Genomic DNA, 22,300 nt, shown 5'->3' with positions numbered 1-22,300 from the left:
CTTTAGTGTCTACATTTTTGTTGCTTGGGGGTACAAAATTGTCCCTTAAAAAAATACAAATGTAGAAGGTACAATTTTGTACCTCTAAATAGACATTTACAATACACATTTGCACAGATGTACTGATTTAATTTGTTTTATTAAACATTTTTGACTTAAATGTTAAAGTTGTGTTTGTTAGACCCTCGCCATACAAACTGATAAACTATTTTATAAAATGTAAAATGTTGTCTAAGTATTTATTGGGGGCCCCCAAATTTTCTGGGGCCCTAAGCGGCTGCTTACCTTGTTTATTGGTTAAATATGCCCCTGACTGTATCATATTTTCACAAATTGAAGGAATGGTTCGGCCAAAAATTGCTGAATAATTTTGTCATGATTTGCTCTACTTTGCTGAAAACTTGTTTCCATTGACTTACATAGTATTTATTTTTTCTGCTGTGGATTTCAATGGGTTTTCTCCAGCGACAAAACTTACACACTGTACCTTTAACCATATATTTTCTAACCAAACTGTCATAGAGTAAATTTAACGATCGTATTTGTTGGCTTAATGGAGGCAAACTACAGAGCGTTTCAAAATTATCCATATCGCTCAGATCAGATGCTTTCTTAACTGCTGTTTTCTCACCACTTTCACTTATCTTGGTTTATTTTGTTAATGCGAGACAAGAGCAGAGCACATATTTTTCTAAACGTCACTTTCAGCACAGTACAGCATCTGGATGTGTTGTAATTGTCATTGCAAAGCTATTTAACCTTTTTTTTATTAATAGAATAAGGAAACAAACTTCATGGTGAGTATACATTGAATCACAGTCAGTCTTTTATGTGTGCATGGGCAATACGGTGCTTGCTGCTGTTTACTGTTTGGCCACTAGGGTTACTAATAACAAGGGTAAGGGTGAGGGTCAGGCCATTCCAATCCCATGAGACCTCTGTTCATCTTCAAAAACAATACATTTTAGATGAAATCTGAGAGCTCTATGATCCTCCAAATATAGCAACAGTCTAGTGATATTTAAAGTCTAAAAAAGGAACGAAAAATGCTGTCAAAACATTTCATGTGACTTCAGTGGTTCAACTGTAATCTGTAATACTTACTTTATATTGTCCTGTAATACCGAATGCAATTCAACAATCAAGATGCCAGGATATATACGTATACAGCGCTATACACAGAATCATCTGTCCACCTCTACTATTTACAGTTTGTTAAATAGTCTTTCTCTGGTGCAGATCTGCAAGATGCGGTCGAGGAGGTGCTGCCGGCTCTGAGAGAGCAGGGGATCTCTATATATATACTAACTGAGCATGTGAGCTCAGAGGGAATGACGAGTCTCACAGACAAGATCAAGCAGGCCTCAGATCAGCCCATTCCAACAGACCTTAGGGCCAATGTGGCCTTCAACACCCCAGCGGCCTACATCTACACTTCAGGAACCACCGGTAACGCCCGTCTCTTACACAATTATTTTTTCTGTGTTGTTCTCCTGGCTTGGTACTTCTAACACTGGATATGGAAATTAAGGGATATTCAGGCACGTGCACATATAGGGCTCAACCTGTGCAGTGCACATGCCCTTTTAAGTCTTTGATAGAAAGTGCCCTTCCAAAATGATCTGAAGTGCCCCAGCGACACCCAACCACACCCCCCAACCCCCCCCCCCCCCCCCTCCCCTCATTTTCCATGGTGCTGATGTGCTTTTATTTTCTCCGTCTCGCGCCAAGTTCATGCGAGGGAGTGTTTAACAAGCAACGCTGACTGGAAAATGTACATTTAGACTTCAAATAAAATATTTTAATATGAAAAAGAATATATGCATTTGATCCTATCAATGTCATAACGAATGCCCTTAAATGAAGTAAAGCATCAGCAAGCATCACGTGTTTATTGAGATTGAAATAAATATAGATAAAGAAACATTGAAATTAAGATAAAAATTATTGTTTTAGCAATACTTGTGACTGCTTTGCGAAATAATGCTCATCGTAGACATCACGGGACTGATCGTGAAGGAACATGTAGTCTGGCACATTTGTTACCTGCCAAGTCAAGATTTTATTAAGAAACAATCACATAATCTGACATAGTGACTTTCGTAACGGACAATAAAAATCGAATGATCTGACCAGGGCAAAATCCTTCTTTACTGTACCGTACCACTCAGTGGAAACAAGCCATACAAATAAGTAGTTCCAAAAATGTCAGCGAACAGTAATTTCATATACCTGGAGAGAGAGAGATACTCTCAAGTAGGCAATCACAACTACTATACACTTCAAATTTTACAAACGTTTTAATGGCTGTTGGCACCTACAGCAAATTTTAAAATGTTTGTCTCGATGTGTTAGAATTAAAATCTGTTATTTTAAAGGGGACATATTATGCCTCATTTTACAAGCTGCAAAACAAGGCTCCGATGTCCCTAGAGTGTGTATGTAAAGTTTCAGCTCAAAATACCTCCCAAATAAAACTTTTTTGAAACTGCCCCTTTTAGGCTTTGAGCCAAATTGTGCCGTTTTGCTGACTGTCGCCTTAAATTTAAATGAGGTTGTCCTCAATTTTAAAAGAGGGCGGAGCTACATCACTTGTGCATCCTAAAACTTCACATTTGTAATGCCTCTTAGTTGCTGACATTGGCCGTTTCTCAATATGCGTTCTTCAGCGGTCTTGTGTTCTAGTGCAACGTCATCATCAGCTGCCCAAGTTCAGTTCCAATTCTCAAGAGCGCAAGTACGGAGGACGCGTGAAACTTCCCGGATGTGTTCTTGATATCGAGGACGCACCGATGCAAACTTGAGCACTGACCTCGCTCTGGAAGTCCTAGAAGTCATTGCGACTGGAGGTGGGAAGCGCAGCATTTTATTTAGATTTATTATTAAAGTTCAGATGTAACGTTATTATTTATTTACCTCAGGAGTTTCCCTAAATGAAACGGTGAAAGTAAACATCACCATGAACATCTTAATAAAGGAATAAACACATCAAGGGTGTTTGTTTGTTGAAATTCGTATTAAAATCTGATTATTTATATTGTGCAGAGTATATTGATAATGTTTTTATGCAAAGTATATATTATGAAAATGTAAAAAACAATAAATCATTGTATGAATGCGGTTATGTTTAAATAATTTACCATTTAAAACGCGTGAAGGTCATGTGACCATCAGGAAGAACGCAGCATCTCATTTCTCAAGGGGTGCGTTCTCTGCCCTCGCGGTCTCCTGAGTTCATTCGTCTGAGGACACCTGGCAAGACCGGTCTTACTAAGAACGCAAGTCCGTTTTCTGCATTCTTGGAATTGAGAAACAGCCATTATCTTCAGCAGGGAAGAGCTCTAAGGTACAGCTGCTTCTCACTGGGCTGCTTAATAAGGGAGTGATCGTAACTAGTGGGCGGGGCTTTCCCCCTCTGATGACATGTACAAAGGGAGAATGTAAATCAAAGTGTTTCTGCAGACTGTTTTGATCAAGTGTGATTATGAAAAGTAGAATTAATACAGTTTTACACTTAGAGGCTGGTTGTATTCACAGACTGTTGCCACACAACTGTGTTTAAACCCCTTCTAAAAGTGAAGAAATGGTCCCCTTTAAAGCTACAGGCAGTTCGGAATGCAGACGGAGAGTGTGTGTGAAAAAGGCATCAGACTCTCTACTCTTGACTCCAGAGGGGAATGGATGAAGGTCTCAGTGAAAGGACAGGTGTGTAATTAATGGATGTGTTTGATGGCTGCAGGTCTCCCGAAGGCGGCAGTGATCACTCACCGCAGGCTCTGGGCGATGGCCTTCTTTCAGTCCATCTGTGGAGTGAAGTCTGATGACGTGATTTACGTCTGCCTGCCTTTGTATCACAGCTCTGGCTTTGGCCTCGGGTTCGGAGGTTCTGTTGAACGAGGTATTTCATTGACTTCTTTTACTGTTAGTTTTGTTTAGTTTTCTGTACATATCTATTTGCTTTTATCAATGTTTTTCTGGTAACACTTTATTTTTAAGGTGTCGTTATCGCACATATTTAATGTACTTACTGTTGTAATTACAATGAATTATGCACCATTATTCACTCATCAATTTTCCCTCAGCTTAGTCTCTATTACAGAGGTCACCACAGCGGAATGAACCGCCAACTTATCCAGCATACTGTATGTTTTCACAGCAGATGCCCTTCCAGCTGCAACCCAGTACTGGGAAACACCCATAAGCACTCATTCACACACACTCTCATACACTACTGACAATTTAGCTTACCCAATTCACCTAAAGCGCATGTCTTTGAACTGTGGGGGAACTCTGGAGTACCCGGAGGAAACCCACACCAACACGGGGAGAACATGCATACTCCATACAGAAATGCCAACTGACCCAGCCGGGACTTGAACCAGTGATCTTCTTGCTGTGAGGCGACAGTGCTAACCACTAAGCCGCCATGCCACCACTATATTTATTTATTTGTTTATTTTAAAGCACATTTATTTTTGAGTCACCATTATGTTTTATACAAAGAGATTGTCAAATCAGCTTTACAGAAATTAACAGAACAAACACGGCAACCAATGTTCAATAACAGTATATAGTTTATTATTATTTTTTTTTTTTTCCCCTTTAGGAGCCACGATTGTCCTGAGGAGCAAGTTTTCTTCCTCTCAGTTCTGGGACGACTGCAGAAAGTATAACGTCACTGTGATTCAGTATATTGGAGAAACCATGCGCTACCTCTGCAACATGCCAAAGGTATAGCAGCATTTAAAAAGCCAAACTGCACACAATGATCACACAACCTTACTGTTTACATCTTTAACCATTTGAAGAGAAAGTTTTGCTAGCTGAAGATTTCTCTTTATAGCCAAGAGTTGAACAAGCTGTGTTGTTAAGCTGTTACGTTCTCCAGAAAGCAATGATGAAAGAAAGAATCCATATATATAATGTGGAGCCATTCAAAATGACCTCAAAACACACAGCAAACATACAAGCTGCGTCCCAAATCCCATACTTATGCACTATTCTACGCCATTTTGTAGTATAAATAGTGTAAGTAGTGCGTTCACACTGAAAACTCTAAAAATAATAAGTGCACTTTAATTACCCGGATGATGCACTCATTCAGCCGCTAAAATTAAGTGTGTAATGATGGACACTTCACGCACTCAACGACCGCAGGTTTGCTTACGTAGCGGAAGGGGCGGAGCTATCGGACGCACATGTTGAATAACTTTATTTAATTTGGATGGTGAAAGCAAAATTCTTTTACGAGAGTGATTATAGCACCTCCCGATAGTGATTGCGGCAATACTCACGGCAGGTATTATTTGATAATTCGGTCGTTTATTTCACTGATATGGCGACTGTCAAACGTCATCAGGAAAACGGTTTGAATTTCCGCTTAGTAAAAAAAACATTAGTGTGCCATTTGGGACGACACTACATACATATACTATCCTGTTGAGTGTGTAAGTGCATAAGTACATAGTGCATGAGTGCATAGTGTATAGTGTGCCATTTGGGACGCAGCTACAGACTTCCGCCTTTCTGAAATCTTCCATTTGTTTTTTTTTTCAAGGAAAGGTCATTAACCCTTAAAGGGGCACTTTTTTTGGTCCACATCTTGTATTGAATAATATGCTGGCACAACTCTAAAAAATAGTAAGAATCAATTAAAATGATAATGATAACTATAGCAAAATTAGCATATAGCTAATTTTGATGAATTAGCTCTAACCTTTAACAGTTTTTCCTTCTTTTTACGCGGTTATACGCTCATTATATTTCACACGTGAGGTGAGTGAAATTGAAATTAAAATACAAAAGGTACTGAGCCATTACTACAAGTAGAAAAACTAAACTAAACAACAATTATACTTTAAAGGAGAACATAGACGTTTCGAAAACAAACTGAACTGAAACTACATTAATAAAACTAAACTTGCGGCTTAATTTATTTAATTTGCGGGACTTTATTTATTTTTATTATACTTTTAGTGATCTGCTTGAGGTAGGTCAATTTATTTTTATGCTTTTGATGAAGCAGCATTCAACTTAAGCTCTTTAGACCATGCACCAGACCGTTTCTGAGTGTTTCGCTGCAATGTCTTAAAATAAATAATTATTTAGGTCAATTTTCATTATTCATTAATGTTTTAATATTTGTTTATTATTATGTACAATAATTGAGACATAAAATGAGATATGATGTAATATGAGATATAATGTAAATAAAAACAAATGAAAAAGCTTATTTAATGACTGTCTTAGTCCTATCAAAACAGCAAACGCTGAACATCTCTCTATTTAGGCTAAAATATTGCTTTGTTTATTTATTTAGGCCTACTTATTTGTACCGAATGTTTGTGCTTTCATTTTAGTTGTCTTTTAATTCTTCATTTCTACTTTCCAAAGTGAATCCTCATTGCACTTAACTAGTGTACAATGATAATAAAGGGTGTTAACAAATTTTGATTATGATTAATGAAGGAATTATAATGCTTTGTTTTATCATTTCATCTTCATTTATAAGCACAGTAGCATATTTACAGCTGCTGTATAGGCTATTTCTGTCCATTTGCATCACGTCCCTTTGTGCCCCCTGGCGGCATATTCACAAACTGCGGTCATACATTAAAAACACATGCTTGCCCATTTAAAGTGCCGTCGGTATAAGCCACGGCGGTAATGGCCACATTGGTCAACCAGTGGTTATGATGCCTGTTAAAGGGTTAAAGTAGTCTAGCACACTGAACTAATGCAAACCCAAATCAGAAGTATGGAAACGCAAATGAAAAAAAGAACAAAGGGATTTCTAAATTTACTTTGACTAGTAAAGTCAAATCGTCTGAATCAAGTCTGATCTTTATTTTGTATTTTATATTGGATTCATCTCAGGGGATTGGGTGGGCCATTCTACAGCTTGATTTTTTTTCTCTGAAAGCAAGTTTCCTTGGCTGTGTTTTGGATCCTTGTCTTGCTGAAAAGTCCACCCTGGATTCATCTTCCTCATCCTGCTAATGTAAATGTTTGACTAAAGCAGGTAATATTCATTTACACTGACGATGGGCAAAGGTTTGCAGAAGAACTTCTGAGGAATTTCAGGTGCAGTCTGGGCTTTCACTGCCTTTCTACACCTTCCTTTTTTCATGTGTCCAAAACTTTTTTCCTGTGCCATTTCATTTTGTTAGACAGAACTTCATTTGTTAATCAGTAATATTTGTTAGAATTATATTTGCATATATGGATTTCTCTGGTCGTATCCAACATCTGGGGAAAATTTCAAGTCAACGGCATCTTTAGAAATATGTTTTCTGACTAAAGTAGTGACGTGTTTAATACTTATTTCCCTCACTGTAACTTGAAAATAAAGAGAATGCACAGATCAAATAAAAAGCTTTGCTGCTGACTTTTTTCTCAGAAAACATATTTCTAAAGGTTCCGTTGGCTTGAAATTTTCACCAGATGTTGGTATCAACCTAAGAAATCCATATATACAAAGACAACAAAACTTATTAGATTACAAATGAAGTTATGTGTAATAAAATGAAATAACCCAAGAAAAAAGTATTGAACACATGAAGAAAGGGAGGTGTAGAAAGGCAGTGAAGGCCCAGACAGCAGCAGAAATCTCTCAGTAGTTCTTCAGCGACCATCGTAAATGAATATCAGCTGCTTCATTCCAACATCTACATCAGCAGGAGGATTAAGATGAAACCAGGGAGGACATTTCAGCAAGACAATGATCCTAAGCACAGCCAAGGAAACTCTCAAATCAAGAAAGAAAATCAAGCTGTATAATGGCCCAGCCAATCACCTGATGTAAATCCAATTGAAAAAGAAATCAAGATCAGATTTGATTCAGACGATTTGATTGTGACACTCTGTTGAAGTCTGTGAAAATATCACAGCTGAGAAATGCATGTGACTTCATTCTCCATATGAGAGGTGTCTTTAAGCTGTCATCACAAAGTATTAAATACATTTCAATAGTTCAGTGTTTTCTCCTTTTCCCACTTTTTTAATGCCCTTTTGGTTTTTCTGCTCCTCCTCTGTGCTCTATCTTTATAATATGCTGTTTTTTCCTCATGTTTGTTCTCTCGCTCTACAAGTGTGTTAGTGACCAAGTGCACAACGTCAGGATGGCCATTGGGAATGGCATCCGGCCGGATATCTGGAGGACGTTCATAAACAGATTCGGTCATGTTGAAATCAAAGAATTTTACGGCTCAACTGAAGGAACTCTGGGCTTCTTGAACTACGCTGGCAAAATTGGGGCCGTCGGTACTGTCAATTCTTTTCATAAGGTAAACTACCCACAATTCAATACTGTTCCCTCATTCATCATGGGAGCTGGACAAAAATGACTTATGTGCGCCAATTTGTGTGGTTTTAGAAACTGTACCCGTATGTCTTCATCAAGTTTGATCATGAGAAAGAGGAGCCCGTCAGAAACGCTGATGGATTTTGTATTGAAGTTGCAAAGGGCAAGTAATATGGAGCCAATAATGTGACAAAAGGATTTGAATTTGAATTATTGACACGTGTTGTTTAAAAAAAACTAAATATCAAATGTCATATGTTTTTAGGTTTAAGTCTTTTTCAAAATAGACTATAGCCAAATAGACTAGGGGTACTATTTTAACAATTTAGGTGCAAAATCTAAAGGGCATGGCGCAAAAGCATTAAGGGCGTTCCCGAATCCACTTTTGCTATTTTAAGGACTGAAAAATATGCTCTGCGGCAATGCGCATGGTCTAACAGGGTTGTGCTTATTCTCTTAATGAGTTATTTGTGTGTTTTGAGCATAACGTGCATTAAAACAATCAGAGCATCATCTCCAATTCTTTTTAAGAGTCAGTTGCGTCGCGCCATAGCGCATTTGCTATTTACATGATGTACTTTATAAGTGGAAAAACTGAACAATAGTGAGGAAACAGTTAAACAGAGCATCTGCAGCACAAGGATAAAGAACGAGCCTTCTCCAATCGGCCTTTACTTTCACTTTCTCTTTCTCCCTTTCGTAGATAAGGAAACGTGTTGTACGCGCTTTACTGAAGACATCCATTAGCCTACATAATTAATTTAGTTTGTTAAGCGCAAAAATTTGTTTCAAAACTATTTCTAAATTCAGTTCTAATTTCCAGCAAACGAATAAATGAACAATAATAAAGTAGTGTGGTCAAAAAACTGAGTTATTTCCAAATACACATGCTGTGCCCCATATTGTACAAAACCTGACAGGTGGACAAATCTAAATTTGTTCTTATTAAAACAAATATAAATATGCATATAATAAATAATACTGCTAATAACAATAACATTATACAAATGCAAGTGAATAAACTGAAAAAAGTCCCCCGAGATTATAAAGGCATGGAGGCAGTCGTTTTTATATTTATGTAGAAAGTAATAATTTTGTAATATTCTACTTCTTTTTCATTCGTAAAGATATTTGTGTATTGCTGTATATCCTGAGTGTTTTAAGCAGTGTGTAAGTGGGGCGCAGAACTAACGCGCTCTGCTCTGCTTTCAGATGGTCTATTGTACAGTATATTTCAGTTCTTCAAAATAGCAACAATGCGCCTTAACACACCTCTTTTCTAGACCGAAACACCCATGAGTCCACAAAGTGGCGCAAATGGATTTGCTATTTAAATAATGTGGCAGAAAACGGGAAAATTAAGGTTGTGCTGGTCTGAAAATAGCAACACGTTGGGGCAAACATGTCCCGCGCCTTATTGCGCTGGGTGTATGATAGGGCCCTAGGTTTTAAGTGCACTGACACATAGCACTTACGCGGTGACCAAAGTTCAATTCCCAGCTCAAGGACCTTTGTTGATCCTATTCTGCTTTCTCTCCTCCCAATGCTTTCCTGTCTGTGATCTCCGCTGTCCTGTCCTAATATTGGTTTAAAAAGCTTACAAATAAATAAATTATTTAATTAATAACATTTAAATCGCAGAAATTAAGATATGTTTAGAGAGCGTAAAAAGCAGGTCAGAGATCATCCACAAGAAAGAGTAGATGATCTCTGTAAAGTTGAACAAAACTTTAGCCCCTTTTATACAGTGATACTGGTAAATATCCGGAAAATTACCAGAACAACTTTACCGGTGAATTCAAAAAAGTGCTGTTCACACAGACAAGCACATTCTGGAATTTTTCCGGAAAAGTCCATTCATACATCCATTCCAAAATACCAGTAAATTCTGACATCATTAACCAGAAATGGCCTCTAAGCTGCTGCGCTTGTGTTTGTAAACCTAGCCGGGCTTTTGTTGATGGTTTCACTTTTATTTAAAGCTTTAGCATTCATGCAAGATTTGTTCTAGAGACATCCAAAGGCAGAAACCGTGAACCGTAGCTAAATATTTACACATTTGACTTCATTACTAATTCTGTGGATGGATAAGTATTGTGAACAACTTCAATTAATTCACATTGAGGAACCCGTTCGCATGTCGAGATGTACATGATGTGTGTGTGCTGCCGCACACCAGAGCAGTTCTTCACGTGCACACGCGTCAAGCAACTGAAGCAGAGCTTGAATATAAACAAACAACGGTTTATGTTAAGCATTTTATCAATAATTTTTAACACAGTTGACATTAAAAAGGAAAAAAGAAACGTTATTTGACAAACATCTAGCAGCTAAATGTGTCTTGAGAAATATTCAAAGGCTTTTATTTTTATAAACAGCGCTGATGTGAATGTGTCTGAATATTCTGATTGGTTTGAGTTGACGTCTTACGTTAGTGTGTTCTAAAAGTGAACGCTCTCTATCTGGCAATCTTCCTTCTGTGTTTACACTACACAGCATTCTGGCAAATTACCAGTAATGTTACAACTTCTTTTTCCAGAACATTGCTGGAATGAATTTACTGGTATTTTCAAAAGAGCCTGTTCACACATGATCCCTTTTCCGGAAAATTGCCGGTAATTTTCCATAAAAGTCTGTATGTGTGAAAGGGACTAATGTTTGAGCTTAAAACTAAGTGTGAAACTATATTTTTTGGCTGCAAATATCCAGTTTTTAAAAATAAAGTTACAGTTTGAAATTACATGTCTATAAAAACATGGCTTAACACCAGGACACACCAAGCTGGTGGTCGGCTGTTGAGCTTCTTCAGTCCGACGGTCAGGCTAGTTGGTTTGGTGTTTTCCACATGTCAACGTTTGTCTGGTTAACATCGATGCTCGTTTCCCCGATTGAACACATAGAATCGGTGTTGGTTTAGTGGCTGAAGAGAGCACTCTGACTGGTTATTCAGCAATGAATCAGAGTGATGTAGTGAAGTGACGCAGCAAGTAAACAAATGAAGTCAAGAAGAAACACAAAGAGACCGGCTGTAACTTCGCCACGTTTCTCAAATATTTGCAAACAATATGTATTGTTAGATTATCAGACATTTGTGCAGGTGTGAATCCCTCTATGGTAAATGACAATTACTGTGATAATGATGGTAAACACTGCTTTGTTTATACTTTCTGTGAAGTTTGGTTTTCCTTTGCAGAACAGTAAAACAGATACTGCCCCTCGCGCTGCAGAAAGACACGTCCACGAGCGCAGAAAACAGCTGTCATTTCAGTCAGCGTTCATTTTTTGGTGTGCTCACGAGCAGCTTTTTGGTCCAGGCGTGACCCAACGTGAGGCGACAACACAGTTGGGGTTTTGTTGGTGCTTGTTGTTTTGCGTCAGCTTAGCGTGTCCTGGCCCTTTTAAAAAAAAATCTGTTGTCTCAAATTTCAAATGTTCCATATTCAAGTAAGGAAAATCTGATTCAAAACTGTTTTAAACACCACACCGGATAATTCAAATGTACACAATTCAAGTTTAAATAGTTTTGTCATAGTTTTAGCTCCATAATATTAATAATGTTGATTTGACTGAGAATAGAGTGATAATTCAATCAGGATGGTTATTGCTGATCATGCAGGAGAGACGGGTCTGCTAGTGACACGGCTCACTCAGAAGATTGAGTTTTCTGGATACGCCCGGGATCCCAAACAGACGGAGAAGAAGAAACTCCATGATGTGTTTGAGAAGGGAGACGTTTACTTCAACACTGGAGATCTGTTCAGGACTGACCGAGAAAACTTCATCTACTTCCAGGATCGGGTGGGCGACACTTTTAGGTGAATCAATCACATGAATACAGTGGGTTTACATAAACTGGCTTCTCCATTCACTTAAAAAAAATTCAGATGTGAGCAAGGTTAAATTTATTTCATACAGTACAGTAAAAAAAACTGTACTATTGTGAAGAATTACATATTAAACTAGCATTTTGTATTGTATTTATTCCTTATTATTTGTTGTTCCTAAATCTTGGAAGACTTTAGTCAGGTTGTGTATTATAATTAGCTAATAAATGCATGATATTCTGTTTTTCAGATGGAAAGGGGAAAACGTCTCCACTAATGAAGTGTCAGACATCATGACTCTGGTGCCTTGTATCGAGGAAGCAAATGTTTACGGCGTCACAGTTCCAGGTATAATGCAGATTTTCTCTTTTCTAGTAAACCCTCCATTACTTTACTGCACTACCTGTTCATATATACAACACACAACTGACGCTTTAATGCATGTGAAGGTTTTGAGGGGAGGATAGGAATGGCCGCCATCATACTGAAGAAAGACCATCAGTTTGAGTGTGATGACGTTTTCAATCACGTGACCTCCTACCTTCCGGTTTACGCCAGACCACGTTTCATACGCATCCAGGTAATGACACGATGTTGTTTTATTGGTCAGAAGTATGCCTTCAGTACGGTTTAAAGAGATAGTTCAGCTATAAATTTAAATTCTGTCATCCTTTACTTTTCAGTTCAATTTCTTTTTTTCTGTTGAACACAAAAGAATATGGTCCACTCTTCTCTGCAGAATTGTTGTAATTCAGCCACATTGTTGAGGTTTTGTTTTTTTTTTTACTTGTTTTTTTTTTTGTCATGCCACAGCATCTCAATTGGATTCAGGTCAGGACTTTGACTAGGCCACTCCAAAGTCATACATATTATAAATGTATTCAATTTTTTTTACTCTCTTGAATAGTTTAATAAGTCTTTGATGGAAAAAAAGTCAATACATTTTAAATGGTACAACATTTCCAAAAAATGCGAAGCAGCCCAACAGTTTTCAACACTGATAATGATATTAAATGTTTCTAGTTTGTCAATTCAGCATATCAGAATCATTTCTGAAAGCTCATGCGACTAAAATCTGGAGTAATGCTGCTGAAAATACAGCTGTAGATAACAGGAATAAATAAAAGTTTAATCTACATTCAACGGGAAAACAGTTATTGATTGTTCTTTTCAAGTTGTAACTATTTTTGATCCTATTAATGTATTCTTGATAAACAGAATAAACTACCTAAAATAATAAACAATTAAAAGCACATCCAGCAATCTTACTGGTCACTCATTTTTGAGTGGTGATGTTTGCACCGTTTCATATTGTCATATGCAGCGCAGCCTGACTGAGTGTTTCTGTGATTTGCAGAGCAGTTTGGCTGTTACCTGCACCTTCAAGCAACTGAAGGGGAGGCTGGTGGAGGAAGGCTTTAACCCCGCTCTCATCACTGACCCGCTGTTTATCTTAGACGAGACGGTGAAGAGCTACAGACCTTTGACACATGACACATATGAATCCATACTGGACGCTCGATTCAGACTGTGAAGAGCCGCATTCACTCTATTCAGAATGAAAGAAACCAAATCGTTCGATTCACTGTCCAGAGATCACGCTGTAATTATTCACAGTGCCTTAATATTGCCACCCTTGGTGAATATGAGCAAAGAAGGCTTGTTATCTTTGCTCAAAATGTTAACACTGAAACATAACTTTAAATACACTCTCAAAAGTAATGTTTGCTGTTTGTTCTGACTTATTTAAAATGAGCTGAAATTACACAATTCCTGAGATTTTTGGGGGGGACGATTTGTTTTGTTTATAAATTTTTCGATGATTTTTCCTTCGCCAAACTTGACTGATTTCTTGAGATTTTTGGGTTCATGCAGGTTCCAGTAGGTCTTCTGCAGTATTGTGATGATTGGCATGCAGTTCAACAGATGATCCATCTGACAAATCCACCTTCTGCCACTTTTCCAAACGATCAACTAGAAGTCGAGTTATTATTTGTTGCTCTTACATCTGTAATACAAGACAAGACATTTGTCCAACCCGGGCTCATTGTGGAAACGTAGCCCCGCGGACATTTCTGCGGAACGCGATTTACGTCCCGGGAGGTACTTATTTGAGCGGTTTTTGTTTTCGCGGATCCGCGAGAGGCCGCTGTGAGTGCTTTTTCGCGTCTCGGGCGCCTCTCGGGAGGCGCCGACGGTTCGCAAAAGCCGTTCAGAAAAAAAAAAAAGCAAAAGCCCTCGTCTTCAATTTCGACCGCGTTTTCGTATCCCGCCGCGTTCTCGCCCTTATTTTTTGGATTCCGTTTTTCGTCTTACCTGATTTCCGGAACCGCTGTTCCCCGGACTCGATCCCGGTCGTCGTCCCCGTGGCCGGCTCCTCCTCCTTCTCCGGGGCCTCCGCCGACGCAACGCTGTGAGCTAAACGGACAAACTGGTTGCATCGGGAAAGCCCTCCACTCGGAGGTGAGCTGTCAGCCGGCGAGCGCGAAGAGGAGGGGCGGAGCGGCGCCACACCGCCCCGCAGCGTTCACTCGAAAAAAACTAAACGCGGCCTTACGTACCTCCGGCCACGTAAATCGCGGTCTCCAGAAACGTCAGCGGGGCTACTTTTCCAGAATGAGCTTGGGTTGCTTTTGTAAGGTAGTATACAGACATGTTTGCTTATATTTACCAATGGTGCCAGTATTAGTGGAAATGACTGTAATATTTTAAATTAATAAATATTAATTTAACTGATTTAAGGGTGGTAAAAAAAAGTTTTTAAAAGATTTAGTTTCTGTTTTTTTTATTTTTGTGGAAGTTGTCACGGATGTTTTCATTTTATATCAAACATCTCTCTCAGTTTTCTGACAATATTGTTTTAAAAAGAAAATAAAAACCTCAAAAATAGAAGTATCTCTGTCAGTCTGTAAAGGCTTTCTAAGAATCAGATACTGTCTTCCCCTGCGGTCTGAACAAATAGTTTCGTAAGAGTTTGACCATTGGTTCTCACTGAAACCCTCCCACTCACTCCTGTATCAAAGGCTGAATGGGACATGGGTTGCCAGATTGCGAGTTTAAAATAACTTTAAAATTAATATTAGAGTGAAATGTCGAATTAGGGAAATTGTTTTACAGATGTCTCCTGTAATTATGAATATTTATTCAGTGTTTAATTTTATAAAGTTTGATTTAAATAACTAGATATGGTTTTCGTAGTATTTTCAGTGTACTGCATATATAAGTACACCCCTCACTAATCTATCTTTTACATTCATATTTTTAATAGGAAGCTATACAATGTAATATTTGTGCATATACTGTACATTAGATTAGTCAATACTGAAGCCAAATCTGGAGCTAATCTAACAAAATAACTTACCAAAAGGGTCTGAAAACTAGCAAACCCAAATTTATATGTCATAGAAAAATATTAAATACAAATTTTAAAAAGAGGAAAAATCAAGAGAAGCAAAAAAAAATTAATGCACCAAAAATACATTGCTTATATTCACTGAGAAATGGATAAAAATATTAATTTTCCAAATGGGGTGTATTCGATTATGCTGAGCACTGTAGATATTTATCCGAACATTCAGATACTTCATATAATAATAATAAAATGTAATATCAGTTCACATACAAAATGCTTAAGAATATACAGTTGAAGTCAGAATTATTAGCCCCTCTGAATTGTTTTTTCTTTTTTAAATATTTTCCAAAATGATGTTTAACAGAACAAGGAGATGTTCACAGTATGTCTAATAATATTTTTCCTTCTGGAGAAAGTCTTTACTTTAGCTAGAATAAAAGCAGTTTTTTATTTTTTTTTAAAAACGTTTTAAGGACAAAATGATTGGCCCCTTTAAGCTAACTCTTTTCAATTGTCTTCAAAACAAACCATCATTACACAATAACTTGCCTAATTACCCTAACCTGCCTAGTTAACCTAATTAACATAGTTAAGCCTTTAAATGTCACTTTAAGCTGTATTGAAGTGTCTTGAAAAATATTCAGTCAAATATTATTTACTGTCATCATGACAAAGATAAAATAAATCAGTTATTAGAAATTAGTTATTAAAACTATTATATTTCGAAATGTGCTGAAGAAATCTGCTCTCAGTTAAACAGAAATAATGGAAAAAATAAACAGAGGGGCTAATAATTCTGACTTCAACTATATATATATATATATATATATATATATATATATATATATATATATATATATATATATATACATACATACACACACACAGTTGAAGTACGAATTATTAGCCCCTCTTCTTTAGTTCTGAATTTATATGTAATTATTATTTTTCTTGTTGTTGTAAATTCTTATCTCACAAGTAGTGACTTAAAATAGACTTTTCTGAGATTATTTCTCACAATTATGACTTCTTTTTTAACCCTCCCCATATAATAATTGGCTTTATCTCTCTGTCTCCTCCCCACCAATCAGTTGGTGTGTGGTGTGCGGTCTGGCGCAATATGGCTGCTGTCGTGTCATCCAGGTGGATGCTGCACACTGGTGGTGGATGAGTAGATCCCACCCCCTCATTGCGTAAAGCGCTTTGAGTGCCCAGAAATGCGTTATATAAAATGTAAGGAATTATTAGTTACTATTATTAAGATAAAAATGAAGAAAGCTAGACTGGGTGATATAAGAAAAAGACAGCTAAATAAATACATAAATAAATACAAAGTTTACATATTACTGTAGGACTTCCAGGTCCCGAATTGCCTAGGGCCCCCAAATAACTAAACCTGGCTACACCCAAAATAAATCCGCAGATTTTTACAATATTATTTTAATAATATAATTTATAATATGTCCGCAGACATTGTCTGGCTCTACATATGAGGCATTAAGAACAATGGTGCTTTACATCGTAATGCAATCCTCAGTGTTGATCATTAACTTGCCGAGTGAATGGCCGCGGATCTGGCAACCCGCCGAGGCTCTTGAGTCGGGGGTGGACCAGAATGATATAATCTCTCTCCGGAGCCCCCAAAGGGCTGAACTTGCATTTGGAGAATGTGCTCCGTGAATTTTAAGACTGTCCCAGTAGTGTCAGACTATGGCATATAGTTAATCTCATAGTTAAAGCTGTCGAACACTCTCCAGTGAACATGTATGTGTGGATGACTGCGCTCGCGGGCTTGGCTCTCCTCCTCCCCGCGCTCCTCAAAACTTTCTTCCCGTATTTTCTGCAGGACTGCGTTTATATATACAGAGCTCTCGGATGCGGCGTCCGACTCAACATTTACAAGAGGAAAACTCCCTTCTACAGCATCGTGGACTGCTTTTTGGAGGCGGTGAAGAAACACCCGAGAAAAGCGTTCATTCATTTTGAAGGCGAGACTTTCTCCTATGAGGAGGTGGAGAAGCGGAGCAATAAAGTGGCGGACGCGCTGCGCTCGGTGGTCGGCCTCCGGGAAGGGGACACGGTTGCGCTTTTCCTGGGCAATGAGCCCCGGTTTGTGTGGACTTGGCTCGGCTTGGCCAAACTGGGCTGTCCCGCTGCACTCCTGAACTTCAACATCAGATCCAAATCACTCCTTCACTGCTTCTCCTGCTGCGGCGCGAATGTGCTCATAGCGGACGCCGGTGAGTGCACTTGAAAGTGTGCGACTATTCCTAGATTTGTTACAGTCACTCGAGGGAATATCGGTTTGCGAGGCCTTGCACTGGGGGAATTTTCTGAATGTCTGCTGAGTTCTAAAGTTATTATCAATTAGTTAACTAATAATAACCATAACTTTTCTGATTGCAAGTTAATGGGATATAATGTCAGGCCTGGAGCCAGGGGGGATTCGGATGGTTCGGTAAACCCACCCCTCACTTACAAAGGTCCAGAATTTGTCCCATGCATGAGCTTATTTGTCTTATTTTGACTGCTATGCCTTCATAAATAGTGAAAATAACCCATTGAAAAAGGCTTGAAGACCAAATGTAATCCTCTGTTGGCTGTCGATTCAATGTGACTTCAGCTAATCAGTTTTTCATGCTAACATTTTCATTTTTCAATCTACCGTAGGAGAAGTCATCTTTGTTTTAAACAGAGAAAACATTTTACATGCAACATGCAAATCCTGGACCTTCTTCTTATTATTATTATTATTTTGTATTTGGTTTTCAAAACAGTTCAGAACAAAACAAACAACAAAAACATTTTCAAAGGAAAATGCAAACAAAAAACATACAATACGAGAGTCAAAGGTCACCGAATACAATCTTACTCACATTCGCATTTGTAGTTGATAAAATATGGTTGCTATATAAATTTTGTTAAGAGTTACGCAGGCTCCAGCTATATATAAATAAAAGCAACACAATAAAATGAAAACATTTCATTTCTTCTCAACCGTTTACCCCACACTCTCAGAAAATATGGTTCAATGGGAAACCAAAATGTACCTTTGGTTTTTAAAAACCTTCATCAAAGGTACAAATCTGATCCATGAAGGTGCCACTTCAGTGACAAGACACTTTGTTCCTTAACAGCGTCAAAAGTGCTCACCAAATAATTACAAAAAATTCTGAGATTTGCATCCCATTAGTGTATGTACCTCTTTATTTAAATCTTGCCAATATTACAATCCCAAAACATGGAAAGGATCAGCTAATACATTTTTGCATTTTCTCATTAAACAAGTTTGATTTACAATACCTATAGTTTTGTTTTACCAGTTGTTTTGTATTATAATACTCAATAATAAATGTTCAGGAGTTTTTTAAGCAAATGACAATGTTTTAATCTGGAAATTATTCATAATTCACCTCATCTTTCCAGTCATATTTATTTTGGTCATAATAGTCATAATCTTTCCAGTCATATTTAAGAGTTGGGTAACACTTTATTTAGATCCTGCTTCTTCTACAGACTTTTAACTGACTATAAGAAACTTTGCAAGTACATGTCAACTTGCACTAACCCTAACAGTCTACTTATAATCTAATGAGAATTAGTTGGCGTGTAGATGTAATGTAACTTAATTCAACAAACGGACCATCAAAACAAAGTTGTCCATTGTTCTTTTTTAAATATTTCCCAAATGATGTTTAACAGAGCAAGGAAATTTTCACCGTATGTCTGAAAATGTTTTTTCTTCTGGAGAAAGTCTTATTTGTTTTATTTTGGCTAGAATAAAAGCAGTTTTACATTTTTTAAAAGCCATTTTAAGGACAAAATTATTAGCCCCTTCAAGCTAATTTTCTTTCGATAGTCTACAGAACAAACCATCGTTATACAATAACTTGCCTAGTTAACATAATTAAGCTAGTTAAGCCTTTAAATGTCACTATATATATTTTTCGATAGTCTACAGCAGGGGTTCCCAAACTTCTCAGCCTGCGACCCCCAAAATGACAATGCCAGTGACTCGCGACCCCCAATATCCTTTGAGGTGGTTATAAAGACAGAAATCTTGCATAAAATGGCACACACACACCAATAGACCCGAGTCTATTACTCATTGATTTTTTATTATGTATGTAAGTGCTGTAAATGTGCCAGAAAGTTTAACTCTGTGTTATAAAATCAATCTGTTTGAAGGGTAAATTACCAGGTGCTTAGTTTTAAAATTACATCCCATTAGTGCATTTATCTCTTTATTCACATCTTGCTAATATTACAATGCCAAAACATGGAAATGATCAGCCAATACATTTCCCCATTTTCTCCAGCATTCACCATTTTTAGATCTCTAGTTTAAAAGTGTTTTAATTTAGGTGTCACTCTCCATGTTTGATTTTGTTTTTATATACACAATTATGCCGTCAAACTGTTGTATAAACGCAATATCACACTCGTAGCAGTGCAATATGGCTATATATCAGCACTGGTGGGGGCACTAATGCACGCCTCCCACCAGTGCCGATATATAGCCATATCGCACTGCTACTCGTGTGATATTGCTCATCTATATATATATATATATATATATATATATATATATATATATATATATATATATATATATATATATATATATATATACACACACACACACACACACACACACACACACATACACACACAATTTAAATTTTTTTTTATATGTGCCAGGTTTTCTGTGTCAGCCACTTTCACTTATTAATATATCATACCAATCTACAACACACCTGCTTCAAAGTCAAAGTTTACTTTAGTTTTTAACTGTAGTCATTAAGTTTGTCTAAGTATAAAACAGATGATTAATCTTCAAATCAGATAAAGGCTCATATTTAAGAGTGTGAATGCTGATAGTCTGGATCTGGCGTTTAGAAGTGTGTGTATGTTGTGTCAATGTGTGTATGCGTCTATGTGACATGTCAGGACACAAATTTGTATAATGGCACAAGTATCACAAGAAGGTGGAGAAATATGAGGACATTGCAGACGTCCTCATTCTCCAAAAGCTTATAAATCATGATGGTAGGGATGAAGTGAAGGGTGAGATTAAGGCAAGGGAAAATACAGTTTGTCCAGAGTTAAAATAAAGGAAACCTATGTAATGTCCCCACAATTCACAAAAACAAATGTGTGTGTGTGTTTGTATGTTGTTATGTATGTGTGTTGCAGAGCTCCTTGATGCTGTTGAGGAGATTCTGCCAGCACTGAAGCAGAAGGGAATCCGGGTGTACCTGCTGTCTTCTGAGTGCACTACTGACGGTGTTCAGTGTATCGGTGCTGCTATCGCTGGAGCTTCAGATAAAGCGATCTCTCCATCTCTCAGATCTAATGTCCACATCAGAAGCACAGCTCTGTACATCTACACCTCCGGCACCACAGGTATCGCACAACACACACACAGAGGGTTAAGGTTTATATACAGATTATTCTTTGATGCATATTTGTATTTTTATGTCATACATTTTTGGATTTTATCTATCACAATTATTGTGTCATGGTGGCTCAGTTGGTGGCACGTTCACACACACAGCAGGAAGGTCGCTGGTTCAGCTCAGTTGGCATTTCTGTGTGGAGTTTGGATGCTCTTCCCTTGTTGGCGTGGGTTTCCTCCGGGTGCTCCGGTTTCCCCCACAGTCTAAAGCAGGGGTCACCAATCTTGGTCTTGGAGGGCCGGCGTCCCTGCAGGGTGTAGCTCCAACTTGCCTCAACACACCTGCCTGGATGTTTCAAGTATACCTCGTAAGACCTTGATCAGCTTGTTCAGGTGTGTTTGATTAGGGTTGAAGCTAAAATCTGCAGGACACCGGCCCTCCAGGAACAAGTTTGGTGACCCTTGGGCTAAAGACATGTGCTAAAGGTGAATTGAATAAGCTAATCGGCCGTAGAGTATGAGTGTGAATAAGTGTGTATAGGTGTTTCCCAGTACTGGGTTGCAGCTGAAAGGGCATCTGCTGCGTAAAACATATGCTGAATAAGTTGGCGGTTCATTCCGCTGTGGCAACCACTGATTAATAAAGGGACTAAACCAAAGGAAAATAAATAAATGAATATAACAATTATATATGATATATATAATACATATATATACATATACATATATATATATATATATATATATATATATATATATATATATATATATATATATATATATTTATTTATTTATTTGGATTTAAATATTTTAATCAAAAAATATTTCTTTTTATCTTCATATTTGTTCATTTATATTATTGTTTTTCACACTATAGATTATAATAGTAATCGTGATTGATATTTTATTATTAGATTTTCATATTTTTTCTATTTGCATTTATTTTATGACTGAAAAGAACAATTACATATTTTTATATTAGTATTTATAGTTGTAATATTTTGAAATGAATTATTTGTTTATTTTATATTTATATTTGTTCATTTATATAATTACTTTTTATATTATAGATTCTATTACTGTTTGTTATTTATAATATATTATTAGATTAATATTTTTTATGTTTGTATTTATTATATATTAACAATTTTTAAAATGTTTGGTAGTTTTAAATGTGTTTATTATTTATTAATATGACTTTATTATTTACATTCATTTTGTTTTCGGTTTTCCTTTATTAATCAGGGGTCGCCACAGCGGAATGAACCGCCAACTTATCAAGCATATGTTTTACACAGTGGATGCCCATCCAGCTGCAACCCATTACTGGGAAACACCTATACAGACTTATTCACACACATACACTACGGAAAATTTAGAGGTGTCTAATCTCTGTCCTGCAGGGCCAGTGTCCTGCATAGTTT

General features: G+C 37.3%; 3 protein-coding genes across 7 annotated transcripts in view; all 3 read left to right on the top strand.

Moving 5' to 3' along the window:
- cops2 (COP9 signalosome subunit 2) overlaps window positions 1-22,300 on the top strand; it is a 218,010-nt gene that overhangs the window by 72,255 nt on the left and 123,455 nt on the right. The window lies entirely within an intron of this gene.
- Window positions 1-22,300, top strand: part of slc27a2b (solute carrier family 27 member 2b) — a 51,236-nt gene that overhangs the window by 1,634 nt on the left and 27,302 nt on the right. Inside the window, exons 2-12 of one of the 4 annotated variants that reach the window (XM_087310237.1) lie at window positions 1,240-1,449; window positions 3,740-3,898; window positions 4,607-4,731; window positions 8,091-8,285; window positions 8,375-8,465; window positions 11,919-12,117; window positions 12,377-12,474; window positions 12,576-12,706; window positions 13,484-13,591; window positions 14,002-14,168; window positions 16,570-16,706. In XM_087310237.1, the coding sequence (XP_087166363.1) occupies window positions 1,240-1,449; window positions 3,740-3,898; window positions 4,607-4,731; window positions 8,091-8,285; window positions 8,375-8,465; window positions 11,919-12,117; window positions 12,377-12,474; window positions 12,576-12,706; window positions 13,484-13,591; window positions 14,002-14,168; window positions 16,570-16,675 (1,589 nt within the window). In that variant the 3' untranslated portion in view covers window positions 16,676-16,706. 4 annotated transcript variants of the gene reach the window in all.
- Window positions 17,129-22,300, top strand: part of zgc:101540 — a 34,763-nt gene continuing 29,591 nt past the window's right edge. The window contains exons 1-2 of the mRNA NM_001008639.4: window positions 17,129-17,718; window positions 20,675-20,884. Of these exons, the coding sequence (NP_001008639.2) occupies window positions 17,241-17,718; window positions 20,675-20,884 (688 nt within the window). The 5' untranslated portion in view covers window positions 17,129-17,240. The remainder of the gene's footprint in view (window positions 17,719-20,674; window positions 20,885-22,300) is intronic.

Source organism: Danio rerio, chromosome 25 (assembly GCF_052040795.2).
Source record: "Danio rerio strain M-AB ecotype USA chromosome 25, GRCz13ab, whole genome shotgun sequence".
In the NCBI taxonomy this organism is placed as follows: Eukaryota; Metazoa; Chordata; class Actinopteri; order Cypriniformes; family Danionidae; genus Danio; species Danio rerio.
Note: the sequence above shows the minus strand (reverse complement) of the source record. Positions and strands in the feature narration are given on the sequence as shown.